This window comes from Peromyscus californicus, unplaced genomic scaffold (genome assembly GCF_007827085.1).
Source record: "Peromyscus californicus insignis strain IS unplaced genomic scaffold, ASM782708v3 Scaffold_1__1_contigs__length_55948999, whole genome shotgun sequence".
Classification (NCBI taxonomy): Eukaryota; Metazoa; Chordata; class Mammalia; order Rodentia; family Cricetidae; genus Peromyscus; species Peromyscus californicus.
The window spans coordinates 38,221,470-38,237,336 of record NW_026294492.1 but is presented as its reverse complement, the minus strand read 5'-3'; the positions used below and the strand labels follow the sequence as shown (position 1 = coordinate 38,237,336).

At 40.1% G+C, this 15,867-nt stretch overlaps 1 protein-coding gene across 3 annotated transcripts in view; it reads left to right on the top strand.

Moving 5' to 3' along the window:
• Positions 1–15,867, top strand: part of Fbxo11 (F-box protein 11) — an 80,950-nt gene that overhangs the window by 46,042 nt on the left and 19,041 nt on the right. For 2 of the 3 annotated variants that reach the window (XM_052746519.1, XM_052746521.1), the window contains exons 2-11: positions 5,609–5,733; positions 5,849–5,930; positions 6,830–6,974; positions 9,505–9,634; positions 10,721–10,804; positions 11,043–11,175; positions 12,876–12,982; positions 13,065–13,176; positions 13,268–13,374; positions 13,451–13,588. In XM_052746519.1, the coding sequence (XP_052602479.1) occupies positions 5,626–5,733; positions 5,849–5,930; positions 6,830–6,974; positions 9,505–9,634; positions 10,721–10,804; positions 11,043–11,175; positions 12,876–12,982; positions 13,065–13,176; positions 13,268–13,374; positions 13,451–13,588 (1,146 nt within the window). In that variant the 5' untranslated portion in view covers positions 5,609–5,625. The remainder of the gene's footprint in view (positions 1–5,608; positions 5,734–5,848; positions 5,931–6,829; positions 6,975–9,504; positions 9,635–10,720; positions 10,805–11,042; positions 11,176–12,875; positions 12,983–13,064; positions 13,177–13,267; positions 13,375–13,450; positions 13,589–15,867) is intronic. The other variant, XM_052746520.1, reaches the window with a different exon arrangement.

Below are 15,867 nucleotides of genomic sequence, written 5' to 3'. Positions count from 1 at the left end.
TGTAGCTGGAAGTTTCCCTGTGTCCCTCCCAGTCCTGCAGCTGCTCAGACCAAGTAAACACACAGAGGCTTCCATCAGTTACAAACTGGATGGCCTATGGCTCAAGCTTCTTGCTAGCTAGCTCTTATATCTTAAATTAACCCATTTCTATTAATCTATAAGTTGCCACGCAGCTGTGGCTGACCGGTATTTTCACATCTTGTTTCTCTTGCTGGTGGCTGGCAGCGTCTCCTTCCTCTCCTTCCTCTCCTTCCTCTCCTTCCTCTCCTTTCTCCTCCCACTATCTCTCTAGGATTTTCCCACCTGGCTCCATCCTGCCCCGCCATAGGCCAATGCAGCTTTATTTATCAACCAATCAGAGCATCACATATTCACAGCATACAGAAAGATATCCCACGGCATGATACTGTATTTTGAGTGTTCAGAACATTACTCTGAAGCATGACTAAACTAAGCTGATAGAAATACCAGTCCAGTGTGTGCATAGACTGAAACATAGCAGAGTGACGTCACAGAACTGTAGCTGAACCCCAAGGAAGGAGGAGGGGAGTCATGGGTGCTGGAAATGAGAGGACCCCAAGGCAATGAGTAGGAGAGAGTGCTACGATACGGTAGCACAGGGTCTTGTGTGGTCCTGGCTGTCCATTCTATGACACTCAGGTAGAACTCTAGTACACACATGGGGTTAAGCAGACTTGTTGCTCTTGAAGAGAACCTGGGTTCAATTCCAAGCTCACAGCCATCTCCAGTTCCATGATATCCAAAGCCGCCTTCTGACTTCCATAGACACCAGACATGCACATAGTGCACATACATTTATGCAAGTAAGACATTTCATGCACACAAAAAATAAGTATTTTTAACTGTGACATTGGGACTTTTTAAAACAGCTTGCACAGACCCAGATATTTGGCCTAGAAAGTGAAAAAAATCCCTAATTTTTCGTAGTGACTAGAAAAAGAACCTACTAGGCCAACACTCAAGAACAAACTCAATGATAGAGAGAACTTAAAGATAATATAAAACGTTTATGAAGTAATTAGGAGGGGTGAGATGGTGAAGGACTTGGTGTACAAGCCTGACATGGGTTCAGGAACTCATGGTGGATGGGATAACTCCTGTGAATTCATGTACAATAAGAAACAAAATTAAACCAAAAATAAGTATTCTAAGAGATTAAAGGAAATAAAGCATGATGAAAGTTTTAACAGACCAGTGTGAAAAGGTAAGCCAAATCAACTTTCAAAAATTTAGGTTGATAGTGTATGCCTTTAACCATAGGGAGGAATGGGTGGGAGGGTCATCCCAAGTTTGAGGCCAACCTGGTCTACATCACTAGTTCCAAGGATATGTGGCTATATAACACAACCCTGTCTCAGAAAGGGTGGTGGTATAGCCTGAGACAATCCTTATATTAGGATGCTTGTCTATATTTTTATGAAAAGAATAAAGAGAGCTATCACATAATGATAAGTTGAATAATTCACCAGGAATTAGTAACCTTGATCTGTATTCAGTTAACATCTTGGAGTATAAAATAAAGGTTTATAGGTTAAATAGACTACCTAGTGATGCAATGGGAGGTTTTAGTGTATTTCTTTCTGAAGCCAGTAGATAACCATATTAGTTCTACTCACAAGAAAGGACAGATAGACTATTTAAACAACATATTAAAAACTTGCTTTTTAGAGATTTTAAAATTGTATTGTAAAATGTAACTATATTGTACTCTAAAATGTAGGCTCTAGGGGCTGGAGATAACCTCAGTTGAGAGAGTTCCTGCCTGATATGTCTCAAAGCTTGTTTAAAAGACAAAAGACTATACATGTTCCTTTTAGACACAGATAAACTCACCACACTAAAGCACAAAAGAATGGCTCCACACATACCTAGTAAGTCACATTTGCTGTATTTTCTGACTCCAGTGCAAAACTTGGTTTTCAGAGTTTTATTTGAAAATGGTGTTAAAAGAACACTTTGCTGGGCGGTGATGGCACACACCTTTAATCCCAGCACTCGGAAGCAGAGGCAGGTGGATCTCTGTGTTCAAAGTCAGCCTGGTCTACAAAGTGAGTTCCAGGACAGCTAGGACCACACAGAGAACCCTGTCTCGAAAAACAGAAACAAAAACAACAGAAACGACATCTGTATCCCAGAGAAGCCTCAAACTCTTGATCTTCTAGCTTTAGCCCCCTGCATGCTAAGGTAATAAGCATGTGCCTGAGACCCAGCTAAAAACAATGTTTAAGTGAAATAATAACAGCTAAGCTTTCAGCTCAATTTGGTGCTCTTTCCCAGGCTTCTATTCTTTCTGGAGGAAATATAAAATCTGGTTTCTCTTTTAGTTATACTAGGGATGATTGATGTTCAGTGTCTAAGTCTGTTAACATTAAGAATTGCAAAGTAGTGATTCTGCAGTTTTATTATTTTCTTCTGGAGTGTGTGTCTGTAGGGGAGCCATTTTTTGTCTGTTGGTCATTTGATGGTTCAGGTTAAGCCAAGAAGAAAGAGTTTTTTATTTTTATAAATTTGAGTATTTTGTCTGCATGTATGTCTATGCACCACACGCATGCCTAGTGCCTGAAAAAGCCAGAAGGTGCCAGATCACCTGAAACTGGAGTTGATAACCCTGTGTAGGTGCTAGGAATTGAACCTGAGTCATCTGGAAGAGTAGCCAGTGTTCTTAACCACTGAGCCATCGCTCCAATCACATCTTCTCTTTAGCCAATAAGAGCCTCTTCAAGTTGACTCTCTGTCCCATGGAGAGTATGTGTGTTCCCTGAACAAGTTCCACATGTACATAGATGTACAGGGTTTATGTTTGGTTGTTTGTTTTTTTAATTGTTTTGTCTGAGTTTTGCAGTTTGGGCCTTGTACATAATAGACACTCTTAGTAAGCTACAATCCCCAGCCCTGATTTGTTTATTTGTTGTTTTTTGTTTTGAGTTTTTATTTGTTTTTGTTTTTTTCAAACAGGGTTTCTCTGTGTAGCTCTAGCTGTCCTGGAACTCACTCTTTTATACCAGTCTGGCCTTGAACTCACAGAGATCTGCCTGCCTCTGCCCCCTCTCCCCCGAGTGCTGGCAGCCCTGATTTGTATGCCAACTTGTACATTGGGGGTAGTGCTTCATCACACTGTATAGAATCTCTTTATGTTTGTAGCAGCCACACATTAGTCCATCGTGAGCTGGCCTGCAGTAGGACAGCTACTGTGGTGACTGTCTTGGTACATGCTACTGCTTTGCTGTGCGTGATGACAGCTGCAGGGTCAGCTGTCAGAAATGGATAGCTAAGTTACAGTGTGCCACACTGCCTTCGGAAAGCAGTGAAGAGTCTTTCCTCTTAGCCTTGATGGCTCTAGTATGCAGATTGTCTTTTGTGGTTTTTGTAATGTGGTAGATAAACAAAAATTATCAGCCGTGTGGTGGCAGAAGCATGCCTTTAGGCAGAGAGGCAGGTGGATCTCTGAGTTCAAGGCCAGCCTGGTCTACAGAGTGAGTTCCAGGATAGCCTGGAATACACAGAGAAACCCTGTCTTGAAATCCTGTCTGTGTGTGTGTGCGCGTGTGTTATATTTATTCATTTATCTTACCTTTTTTTGTTTTTTTCCGAGACAGGGTTTCTCTGTGTAGCTTTGGTGCCTGTCTGCATCTCGGCTCTGTAGACCAGGCTGGCCTCGAACTCACAGAGATCCGCCTGCCTCTGCCTCCCGAGTGCTGGGATTAAAGGCGTGCGCCGCCGCCCATCTCTTACTGTTGTTTTTATTTGTATTTCCTTAATTTAGAACTGTCTGTGTACATCTTATGTACCACCACATGATTGTGTACCACCATAAATCATGTATTGATTTGTGAACAAATTGCCCCTTTTGTTATTGCAGTCATTTTTTCCTGTCTATCTTCTTTTGGCTTGTTTGGATTGAAATTTTTAAGATTTTTTTTTTTTTAAACCCAAACTTAGAGAATGAGCTGTAGTAGAGGTCCCCAGTACTTTAAACGTTAAATTACCTTTTTATGTCCTACCTAGTGAGTATCTGTGTCCTACAAACAAGACTCTCCTAAAGAAGTATGGAATTAACACGAGCACATCCTGCTTTCCAGTCTCTAGGTTTCAGGTCTCAGTAATGGGTGGGGGTGGGAAGGTAGTGTTCTTTGCACAAGAGCCACGGGTTGATTTAGTTGTCCTATCTCTTTGAATCCTACAGAACAACTTCTTCCTCTCTGTTCTAACAGAAACCATTTTACTTCACAGAACAAATCTGGGCTTGTTTGATTCTTCGTAATTCAGTTCATGTTATGCATCTTTGTACGGGATATCATAGAAATTCTGTTAAATGCTATTGGGTGGGGCAGTTTCAGTTTGTCTTCCTAATGACCTGAACTTCGAGCTCTCAACACAGTTGGCATCCTGTTTCACTCCTTAATCTCTAGGGAAATAACTTTAAGTACTTGTCATCATACTCTTCAGTGTATTTATATATATCAGGGTTTATTTATGGAGTATACCTTTGCTTTGGTTACTTCTTTCCATGCTCCAGCATAATTTGCCTTTTCAAGCTCACTTCTACCTTATTTTATATGACCTCATCATTTTTGAGTACTTTGGTTCTGCCACAAGATATTCTAGGCTTATTTTGTACTTTTCCTGCCCGAGCCCTGGGATCTATCATTTTTCCAATGAGTATGAAAACTTTCTTTTATTAAAAATGTTAATCAGAAGCAAGATCCAAATATTAGTCATGCTCATTACTTTGAGAAGCTTTGTATTCTTGGATGTGGAGAGAGCTAAGGATGATAAGCACATTTTCCATGAACATCTAAATATTTACATCTGTATTTCTATATCTGTGGTTGAAAATCATGAGTTCACACTTTATACCTTTAACTCCAGTCTCGACATCAGAGGGCTTACCCGTGCTTTCTGTTTGTGTATTTATAGCTGTTTCGTTGAACAGAAATACAGCTTCCATTATCCTGTGTACTTATTTGGCCATCGTGTCACTCCGTTGTTACATGTAATCCATCTCTGCCATCACCTCCACTGTGTGAGACTCAGCCTCTCCCTTCCCCCTCCTGGCAGATTTCTTTCGTGTTCTTACTCTCTAGCACCAGATCACAGACCACCCTCTGTGGGTGTCCATTCCACCCTAGTGTGTCTAGTCCACAGTACTGACCTGCCTCTCTTCAGAGGTGACACCTCCCCTTCTCTGCTTTGCGATGGCACCCTTGCCAGTCTGCTGGCCTCACCTCACTCTTCGATCCTGCTCCTCTCCTTGACTAGGTGTCTCTTCACTTTCTTTCCCTTTCTTTTTTAGTGTATTCCAAGCTTTATAAGACGTCTAACATCTGTCAGATAGTCATCTAGTTGGCTGGAATTCCACATAAAAATTTGGTTGTTCTTTTCTCTTGCCAAATTTGAATTTTTTTTAAATAATTTATTCAACTTTTATTTTATTTTACAGCTGTCTTGTGAGCTGCCATGTGGGTACTGGGAATTGAACCTGGGTCCTCTGGAAGAGCAGCCAGTGCTCCTAACCACTGAGCCATTTCCCCAGCCCCTGAAATTTTTATTAAAAAGATGGGTATCATTTTTCTTTTATCTTTTACAGATGATGTTCCTGCAGATATGGTTGCAGAAGAATCAGGTCCTGGTGCACAAAATAGTCCATACCAACTTCGTAGAAAAACTCTTTTGCCAAAAAGAACAGCGTGTCCTACAAAGAACAGTATGGAGGTCAGTTCACTGTGATGGTTTTTGTAATGAGAGAATTGGGGGGGGGGCAGTTTTTGAGAGGTAATTATATAGTGTAGAAATACTTGATGGATGAGTTTTCTCTCTGGTTTTCAAGGGTGCCTCAACTTCAACTACAGAAAACTTTGGTCATCGAGCAAAGCGCGCAAGAGTGTCCGGGAAGTCACAGGATCTATCAGGTATTTTGAATGGAAAGCGAAGGAGTAAGAAACAGTGAGTTTTAAAACTTACATTTGAGCCCACAAATAGTGGCGCACGCCTTTAATTCCAGCACTCAAGAGGCAGAAGCAGGTGGATCACTGTGAGTTCAAAGCCATCCTGGTCTACATAGAGGTTTCCAGGACAGCCGAGGCTACATAAGAGACATGAATGAATGAATGAATGAATGAATGAATGAATGAATAAATTTGATGCCAAAAATTTAAATTAAATATTATCTGAATATGTTAAGAGTAGCTACTATTAAAAATATATTAGGACCCTAACCTTTCCCTCTTTAACTTTTTTTTAAGATTTATTTTTTTATTTTTAATTATGGGTGTGTGTGTTTCCATGGGGAGGGTATTAAAATTGCCTGAATGGGCTAGAAGAAGGCATCAGATTTCCTGGAGCTGGATTTCCAGGAGTTGTGAGCTTCTGGTTATGGGTGCTGAGAACCAAACATGGGTCCTCTGCAAGAGCAGTACCAACCCTTAAATGCTAAGCCATCTCTCCAGCCCCTTTCTTATTTGTATATAAAAGTACTTTTTTTATAGCCAGGCCAAGTGGTATAACCATAAACCCAAGCTACTTCGGAGGCTAATAAGGGCGTGTGTGGATGTTAGAGGGTTGGAAAATTAAGTGCCTGCCTAAGTTAATGAGTTCAAGGCCAGCCTAGGAAACTTTTCAAGTCTGCCTTTAACATAAAACAAACAAAAAACCATTTTGTGTGTGTGTGTGTGTACACATATATGTAAGATAAAAGGAAAACATAACTCATCAAAAAATACAAGCTATTTGTTAGATAAAATATTCTTTAATGATGAAGTCATTGCTTGATAATGAATTGTTTACATTTTGTTTGTTAATTTCTTTTTAGCAGCACCTGCTGAACAGTATCTTCAGGAGAAACTGCCAGATGAAGTAGTTTTAAAAATCTTCTCTTATTTGCTGGAACAGGATCTTTGTAGAGCCGCTTGTGTGTGTAAACGCTTCAGTGAACTTGCTAATGATCCAATTTTGTGGTAAGTGAACACCTTGTTATCTTGAAATATAGTATGTGATACCTAAAATGCCAAGTAAAAGTGTAAAATTCTAGTTACAGCTAAGTAGTTAAAATTAAAATGTTTGTAAATTCTGTTACCTGAATATCATAAATGTGGAGGACTTGTCAATCCAAGAAATATTTATAGACCAGTAAATGAAATTTGTTTCTGCTATTTACAAGTTGATAACAGTTGAGTGATTTGGGAGGAAATGTTTTATTTGTGGAGTCTGGTGGGGTGTTGAAGACAGAATCTTGTGTAGCTGAGGCTGCCCTTGAACTCCTGGTCCTCCTGTTCCAGCCTGGGATGCAGGTATATGCCACCACACCTAACTCATTTCATTTTACCTTTTTTTTTCCTTTAATGAAGCAGTTAGGGTTTAACAAAGATATTTTGGTATAGACTTAAGTACCAGGGTCAGGAAAGATGCTCACAGAGATCTGCCTGCCTCTGCCTCCTGAGTGCTGGGATTAAAGGCGTGCGCTACCACTGCCTGGCCAGCCTGGTCTACAGTGAGTTCCAGGACAACCAAGGCTACATAGAGAAACCCTGTCTCCAAACACACACACACACACACACACACACACACACACACACACACACACACACACACACACAGAGAGAGAGATGCTCAGAAGACATAAAGACATACCCAAGTGTTCGTACAGACTCCTCAAAGAAGTGTTGCCTGGTTTTTGAAAGCAGGGCAGGCAGAGTTCAAGGCCAGTTTGGTCTTCAAATAGAATTCCAGGCCAGCAAAAGAAAAAAGGTCAGCTGGGCAGTGGTGGTGCACGCTTTTTATCCCAGCTCTCAGGAGGCAGAGGCAGGTGGATCTCTGTAAGTTCGAGGCCAGCCTGGTCTACAGAGTGAGTTCCAGGACAGCCAGGGCTACACGGGAAAACTGTGTCAAAAACTGAAATTTAAAATAGTTCCTTAAATCTTATAGTTCAGTGAGTGAGTGAGTGAGTGAGTGAGAGAGAGAGATACACATACCTGAAAAATGATTATATTCGTAAACTTTAAACACACATTCCCTTTGGCCCAGTCATTCTGTCTATGAAAATGTTTTCACTTTTGCACACTTTTTCCTAACAACATGTAGTTAATGAGTAGGGAACTGGAGGTCATTTCCTTCCAGCAGTAAGGAAATGAGGTAAGGGCTACAGCGCTCACCCTCCTCTCAGAGGACCTGGTTGGGTGCCGGCACCACTCTGGTGCACATACAAAACTCATGCAAGTAAGTCACCCCAGCACACCTTCTGCAAGAAGGAAGAAGTGAGTGAGCTGTCTGTATAATGTCTGGTTGGGATATTGAGACCGGTCGCCAACAGTGACTTTGACTTTAGAAAAAGCCAGGGGTTGTACACCCCTGAAATTTTAGCACTTGGGTGGTAGAGGCAAGAGACTCAGTTCCCCAGCTACCTAGGAGATGTGAGGTTACATGTGACTCTGTCCAAAAGAAAGAGGGAAAAACCAAAGGAAAGGACACGAAACAAAAAGTGAACTGAGCAGGGTAAGCTTGTTACCCCAAGCTGCTGCTGAGACGGCTCAGACGGGAAGACGCTTACCACCAGGCCGCACCGCTTCATTTGATCTCCAGAACCCACGTGGTGGAAGGAGGGAGCTGGCTTCCACAAATTGTGTTTGACCTCCACATGTACATGACATGTACACACTCCCTCCAACCCACACAACAATAAATCAAATTTATAAAACCTTTAAAAAAAAGATGCTTTATGCTGATTAATCAAAGTAAACGAATGATCTGTAGATAAAAAGACTGGAAGGAAAATACATCAAACCATCAATAACAAGTACATTGAAGCTATGTACTATCTTTTATGCTGTGTTTTATGGAGAGGGGGAGGAGAGAGTGTAGGCAGGATCTTTTTTGGTGTTTTGAGATTGAATTTCCCTGTGTAGCAGCATTGGCTGTCCTGATCTCACTCTGTAGACCAGGCTGGCCTCGAACTCACACAGATCTACCTGCCTCTGCCTCCCGAGTACTTGAATTAAAGGCGTATGTCACCACTGCCGGCTTTTTTAAATTAACAATTTTTTTAAATTATACTTTGTCAGCTAGATGTAGTGGCACATGCTTTAAATCCCAGCACTTGGGAGGCAGAGGCAGGTGGATCTTTCATTCATTCCAGCCTGCTCTATAGAGTAAGTTCCAGGACAGCCAGGGCTACATAGTAGACCCTGTCTTGAAGGAAAAAAGGAAGATACTTTGTCTGCACGATGGTACATGTCTGTGGTCCCAGCTACTCAGAAGGGTAAGAAGGCAGGAGGTTCCTTTGAGCCCAGGAGTTTGGAGCCAGCCTGGACAACAGAGAAGCCCTGCGCCTCCAGTACCATCTCAGGAACTAATCAGTTAATTGATTTCTATATTTTGATATTTAAGTCATCTGTCCTTATTGAAATTTTGGTCATTCAGATAACATTTAATATTTTATTAATATAGAGAGTATTTTTATAAGGAAATCTTTAATTCCTTTTTTCCCTTCAGGAAACGATTATATATGGAAGTATTTGAATATACCCGCCCTATGATGCATCCTGAACCTGGTAAATTCTACCAGATTAATCCAGAAGAATACGAACATCCAAATCCATGGAAAGAGAGTTTTCAGCAGTTGGTATGAAATACAGAAAATACAGATTTATGTTATGTATCTGTAAATACATTTCTTTATAAAAATTAAATAAATCCAGAACTAAAGTGATGGTTCAGGGTTAGAGCATGTACTACTTTTCTAAAGGACCTGAGTTTGAATCCTACCACCCACATAGGCAGCGGCGCACAGCTTCCTGTAACTCCAGCTCCAGGGGATCTGGTGCCCTCTTCTGGACTACTGAGCCAACTGCACTCACATACACATACCCACACACAACTATGCATTAGAGCTTTTAATTGAATAAATAAATGTATTCAAGAATAGATTGTGAACTGGACACGGTGGTGCATGCACACACCTGAAATCCCAGTGCTCAGGATGCTCAGGAAGGAGGATCCTAAATTGAAGGGCAGCCTCTGTCACAGAGTAAGACTGTCTCAAAGGGAAGAAAATATAAACAGCAGAAAGCATCAGTAGCATAAACAGTTATGACTCCAATGGATCTGCTTACATTTGTACATAGATTAGTAGGTTTTAGTCATTTTAAAATTCCATGTAAGACCTTACTTTTCTTGTTTTTTTAACTGGGGTCTTGCTGTGTCGTCCTGGCTGGCCTAGAACTCTCAAAGATCCACCTGTCTCTATCTCCACTTGTGCTGGGATTAAAGGCATACGCCACACCACACCCTTCATATTTCAGTTTTCTTACAGTCCATTCTGAGTGGTTCCCAGCTGGGGGTGATTGCTTTCTCAGATGTCAGGGAACATGTGGCAGTCTTGAGATGCTTTGTCAGAGCAGAAGAGGGCACTTACCTTTGGTGTCGAGTGTGGTAGAGGTTTCAGATGTTACTGAACAGCCTCTGCTTCAGGGGACAGCTCCCATCTCAAAGAATTCTGTAGCCCCAAATAATAGTAGTGGTGAAATTGAAAGTCGGCCTATCTTACTAGGTAGTAATGAATAGCCTCTTCATTCTACTGTATGACTGAAAATTAGTTGAGATAGTTGAGAGTTGTTTTATATTTAGTAAATGTTACACTGGTACATTGACTTAAAATACTATGTTTCTATGACAGTAGACAATGTTTGTCTTGTTTTTGACATCTTAGTATAAAGGTGCACATGTAAAGCCGGGATTTGCGGAACATTTCTATAGTAACCCTGCAAGATACAAAGGAAGAGAAAATATGTTGGTATGTTTGTTTTTATCTTTTAATTGGCATGTGGGGTTTTGCTACAGTGTTTTCAAATAGAATGTGTTTCTGTTGACCTCCCCCCTTGTCTCCCTTTCCATTGTTTCGTGACATCTGGTCTGTGCTACTGTGAACAGGCCTAGTCCTATCTAGTTTGTATTTTTATGACTTTAGATAGTAACTTTCTGTTCTGTATGATAGTAACTGTTCTGTACTGATACTTTTATTTTTTTTCTAGTATTATGATACTATTGAAGATGCCCTTGGTGGAGTACAGGAAGCACATTTTGATGGGCTTATCTTTGTTCATTCTGGAATATATACTGATGAATGGATATATATTGAATCTCCAATCACTATGATTGGTGCAGGTATTTTGAAACTCATTATTGTTAGCATTTTGTTCATATTCTTTAACTTACGTGTTGGCTTTTTTTAGTGCTAGTGACTTAAAATCCACTTTACCTTTGTTAACGTATCTTAATGGTAGGAAAGCACAGCAGTGAAGATACTTTGAATACTCTATATGCCAGGGAAAGGGAAACGAAAGCAGGAAAGGTTATGTTACAAATGTGTATGTTTTGATGTCACTGGTTCTTCCAGTTGCCGTCAGTTACTCAGTGAAAGAGAAAACATAGTTATGTGATTTTTTTTTTCCTTTGAAAACAAGCATGCTGGGTGTTTGGGGTTTTTTGTTTTGGTTTTTTGTTTTGGTTTTCTGCTGGGGCTCAAACTCCAGACCTTGCTAATACTCATTCTGCAAGTGTTTACCACTGAGTTACCTCCCTAACACCAATGCTTACGTTTTTATTGCTGTGCTATTTTATATTTAGATTTATTTATCTTATTTTGTGTGTTCCTGTATGTATGTATATATGTGCACCACGTACATACCTGGTGCCTGCAGAGGTCAGAAGAGGCTATCAGATCCTCTGAAGCTGGAGTTAGAAATGGTTGTGAGCCTCATGTGAGTGCTGGGACCTGGACCCAAGTCACCTGCAAGGGCTTTTAACCACTGAGCCACCTGCAAGGGCTTTTAACCACTGAGCCATCTCCCTATCTCTTGCACCCATTGCTGGATTTTTAAAGAAACAAATTACAGATTTTAAATGCTTTGTGTACTAGTCAAGTTTCTAACACTAAATGCAATAAGGGTTTTATTTAAAATACTAATGAGTTTTTTCAAGATTTGACTCCATCTTTGATTTTCATTTTTGGGAATGCAGTTGGTAGACCACGTTAACCCCTCTGCTTCCCTCCATCTCCATCATAAAGAAGAGGAGGGTGGAGAGTATAGTGTTCGTCTAGCATGTGTGAGGACCTGTTGAAGCCCTAACCACAGCACCACCACCCCCAAAAAGAGAGAAGCTTTGCTCCTTTTAGCTTTAAACTTAGAACTTTAAAAGCTGAGGTCCCCATTGAAAATTAATTGAAAGAAGAGATCTTTTCTCCCGCTCTGGGCTGCTGCTTCTGCCACTGCTGCTGGTGGTGACTGTTTATTTCTTAATATTTACTGCATTTGATATTTATACTGGTTATAGTTGAATCTTACCAGAAGTATTACTATTCATGAGTTTGGGTGTAGTGTTAATCAAACAGTATCTCAAATAGATATGATTATTTGTCATAAATACTAATGAAGCATGTAACTAAAAGATCACTATTAGTCTTGCTGCTTAATATTGATATCTTTTTAATTCATGTACTCATATTTGTGTGTTTGAGTACGGGCATGTGTGTATGGAGTTTAGAAGAGAGGGCCAGATCCCTGGAGCTGGAGTCACAGGCAGTTGTGAGCCACCTGGTGTGGGAACTGGGAATTGAACTTGGGTCCTCTATAAGAGCATGAAGTACTCTTAACCACTGAGCTGTTTCTCCAGTTCAATACTAAAAGTCCCCTCTCAGCTGGACATGGTGATGTAGGCGTGTCCTGAGCACTTGGGAAGAGGAATTGGGAGTTTGAGGCTGTCCTGAGCTAGACACTGAGGGCTTGCCCTGGTGGGGTATCCTCTACACAAACACCTCACTGGTTGAATAGAATAAAGCTGTGTGCTTCAAATGTCTTCTACAGCGCCTGGGAAAGTTGCAGACAAAGTTATCATTGAAAACACTAGAGATTCAACTTTTGTTTTTATGGAAGGTTCTGAAGATGCTTATGTTGGATATATGACAATAAGAGTAAGACATTTTTCATCTTGAAATATTTTTTGAATTAGGTAATGCAGTAGCTGTTATTTCAATTACAATGTCTACTTTTCAGTTCAACCCCGATGACAAATCTGCTCAGCACCACAATGCACACCACTGCTTAGAGATCACAGTAAACTGTAGCCCTATTATTGACCACTGCATCATCCGAAGTACTTGCACAGGTTTGTGTTTCTTTATACAGGTTTTGTATAAAATGGAGCCATTGTCTTGTCCCTCAGGAGGGTTTTAATGAATCAATAATTTTTCTTACAGTTGGTTCTGCAGTATGTGTTAGTGGTCAAGGAGCATGTCCCACTATCAAGCATTGTAACATCAGTGACTGTGAAAATGTTGGACTTTATATAACAGATCATGCACAGGTATTTTTGTAGTTTGAACTTCTTTTTTAATTAATTTTTTTGAAACTGCACTAATGCTTGTTTCTCATTGTTGTAGGGAATATATGAAGATAATGAAATTTCTAATAATGCATTAGCTGGGATTTGGGTTAAAAATCATGGAAATCCAATTATTAGACGGAATCACATTCATCATGGACGTGATGTTGGTGTGTTCACATTCGATCATGGCATGGTAAGGTTTATCTTTAAGATAAAAAGCTGGCTCTGCCAATTAACATTTCATACGTCAGCATTATTTTTCATCAGATTATTTGAGTTGAAGAGTATCATTATATTCTTAAAGTCATACAGTATTCATTCTGTAAATTCATGTACCCAGAAAAATATGTTTGTGATAGAGTGTATCAAGAATTGATGTGCTCTTTGAAGTTTAATCCAGTAGTTAGTTCTCAAGTCTGAATGCAGGTAAATGGGAACCTATGGGGTTTTTTTGTTGTTGTTGAGGGTGTGTGTGTGTGTGTGTGTTTGTTTGTGAATTTCTGTGCCCACATCAGGTACAATAACGATTTCCAAAAATGAAGCCAAAGAAAAGCAGTTTTGATCAGCAGCAGAGTGAGTCTAATACAGCTTATCTGTAATGTGTTTACTTTGGAAACAGTCTCACTTGTTTAGGTTTGTTTGTTTGTTTATAGGGAGCAGTGTTGGGGTCAAACCTGGGACATGGGTAATAGTAGTAGGCAAGTTTTCTACACAGCCTCTCATTGTTAATTTGGTTTCCATTTTATTTCTCAAAAAAAAAAAAATTGTTAGGCAGTGTATATACCATAGACCGATATCCCATAATCCCAACCTTGCAAGGCAAAGCAGTGGGTTCTGGAGTCAAGGCCCACCTTGGATACATTAGAACAGAGCTAGGGAAGAAGAAAAAACACCCACAAAACCATCTTTCAACTTTCATACATTCACAGCCAATATAAATAACAGGATATCAGTTCTAAAACAGGCAGAAATTACTGAGCATCTAAATTTGGCTCTTTATTTTACATAATTTTCTAGACTTGACTTTTGAGTTCTCTAAGGTCATTACTCCAAAATAGTGTTAATAGCAGACTGATGTAATGGCACATGCCTGTAATCCCAACACTGTGGAAGCAGGAGGATCACCACAAGTTTTAAGACCAGCCTGGGCCGTATAGCAAGTTCCAAGCAGGTCAGGGCTACACAGTAAGACTGTTTCAGTAGACAACAACAGCGACAAATACTTAGAGATATTCCTTTAGATGTGCTTTTGATTAGTGTCTTGAGGTAATTTTCAGGTTCTCGGGCAAGCATTGCCAACAGTTTGTATTGTAGGCATCAGAGAAATTGGAGAAAAGTGGTGACAAATAGAACTATATTGAGATTTGATTACTGTTAGGTATAATTAAACTACCTGAGAACATTGGGTTCATAGATACATATTGTCTATGGCAAAGAAAAATTGTCTTTGCTTATACCTGACACCCTAATACAGATCCCAGATGAATTAAGCCAGGATGAGTGACATTTTTCAAATGCTGGTTAGTCCTAAAGTGTTTAGTTCAGAAGCTAAGTTCCTCGATCAGTTTATCCATTTTACTACTATAGTCTGAGAAAACTGATCCACTTATAATTCAGGCTGTGGCTGGAGTCTGTATATAAGAAATAAAAGTAGAGTCCAGTCATGGTGGTGCAAGCCTTTCATCCCAGCACTTGGGGGGCAGAGGCAGACTGATCTCTGTGAGTTCAAGGACAGCCTGGTCTACAGAGTGAGTTCCAGGACAACCAGGGTTACCCAGAGAAACTCTGTCTTGGGAAGAAAAGAAAGAAAAGTAGAATGGGGAGGGTACAGTGGGGCACACCTATGTCAGCACTCAGGAGGAAGAAGCAGGAGGGTCACAGACTTGAGGCCAGCCTGCACGTCATAGCAACTCCCTAACTGGAAAAAGAGATAACAGTTTTACTGAATAATGTAGCTCTTTTACTGACAGATGAGAGAGTGAAGGACATTGAAACAAGACTATTAGGAAGTTGTTCTCCCTTGGAGAGACATATTGGTAATAAGTCCTAAATAGAATTCTTCATTTTGTAATGGAACTAACTGTGTGCTGATAGTTTTGCCTGTGTTTTCTTCAGGCTGTGTCCAGAAGTTATATACAATTCAAGTATCATATTTATGAATACTTATGTCTCATTCACAAATGATTAGAGGTACAAAGGTAATTTAGCCTGAGTACAAGTTCCTCATTTATGAAGCATCTATGGTGATAGTTAACTAAAGCTCACTTTAGTAATTTACTCCACAGCTTATACCCCGTAGGCAGGTTTTTGAGGTGTTTACATATTTGGGTTTACAAGTATTATAACAGCATTTTAAATTGATTGGTAGTTCCATTAGGGTTAATGAGAGGTTTTCTAAATAATCAAATTTGTGAGGGAAAAGCAGTGTATCTTTGCCATCATATCTTTGGGTTAGTTTGAGTACTGCAACAC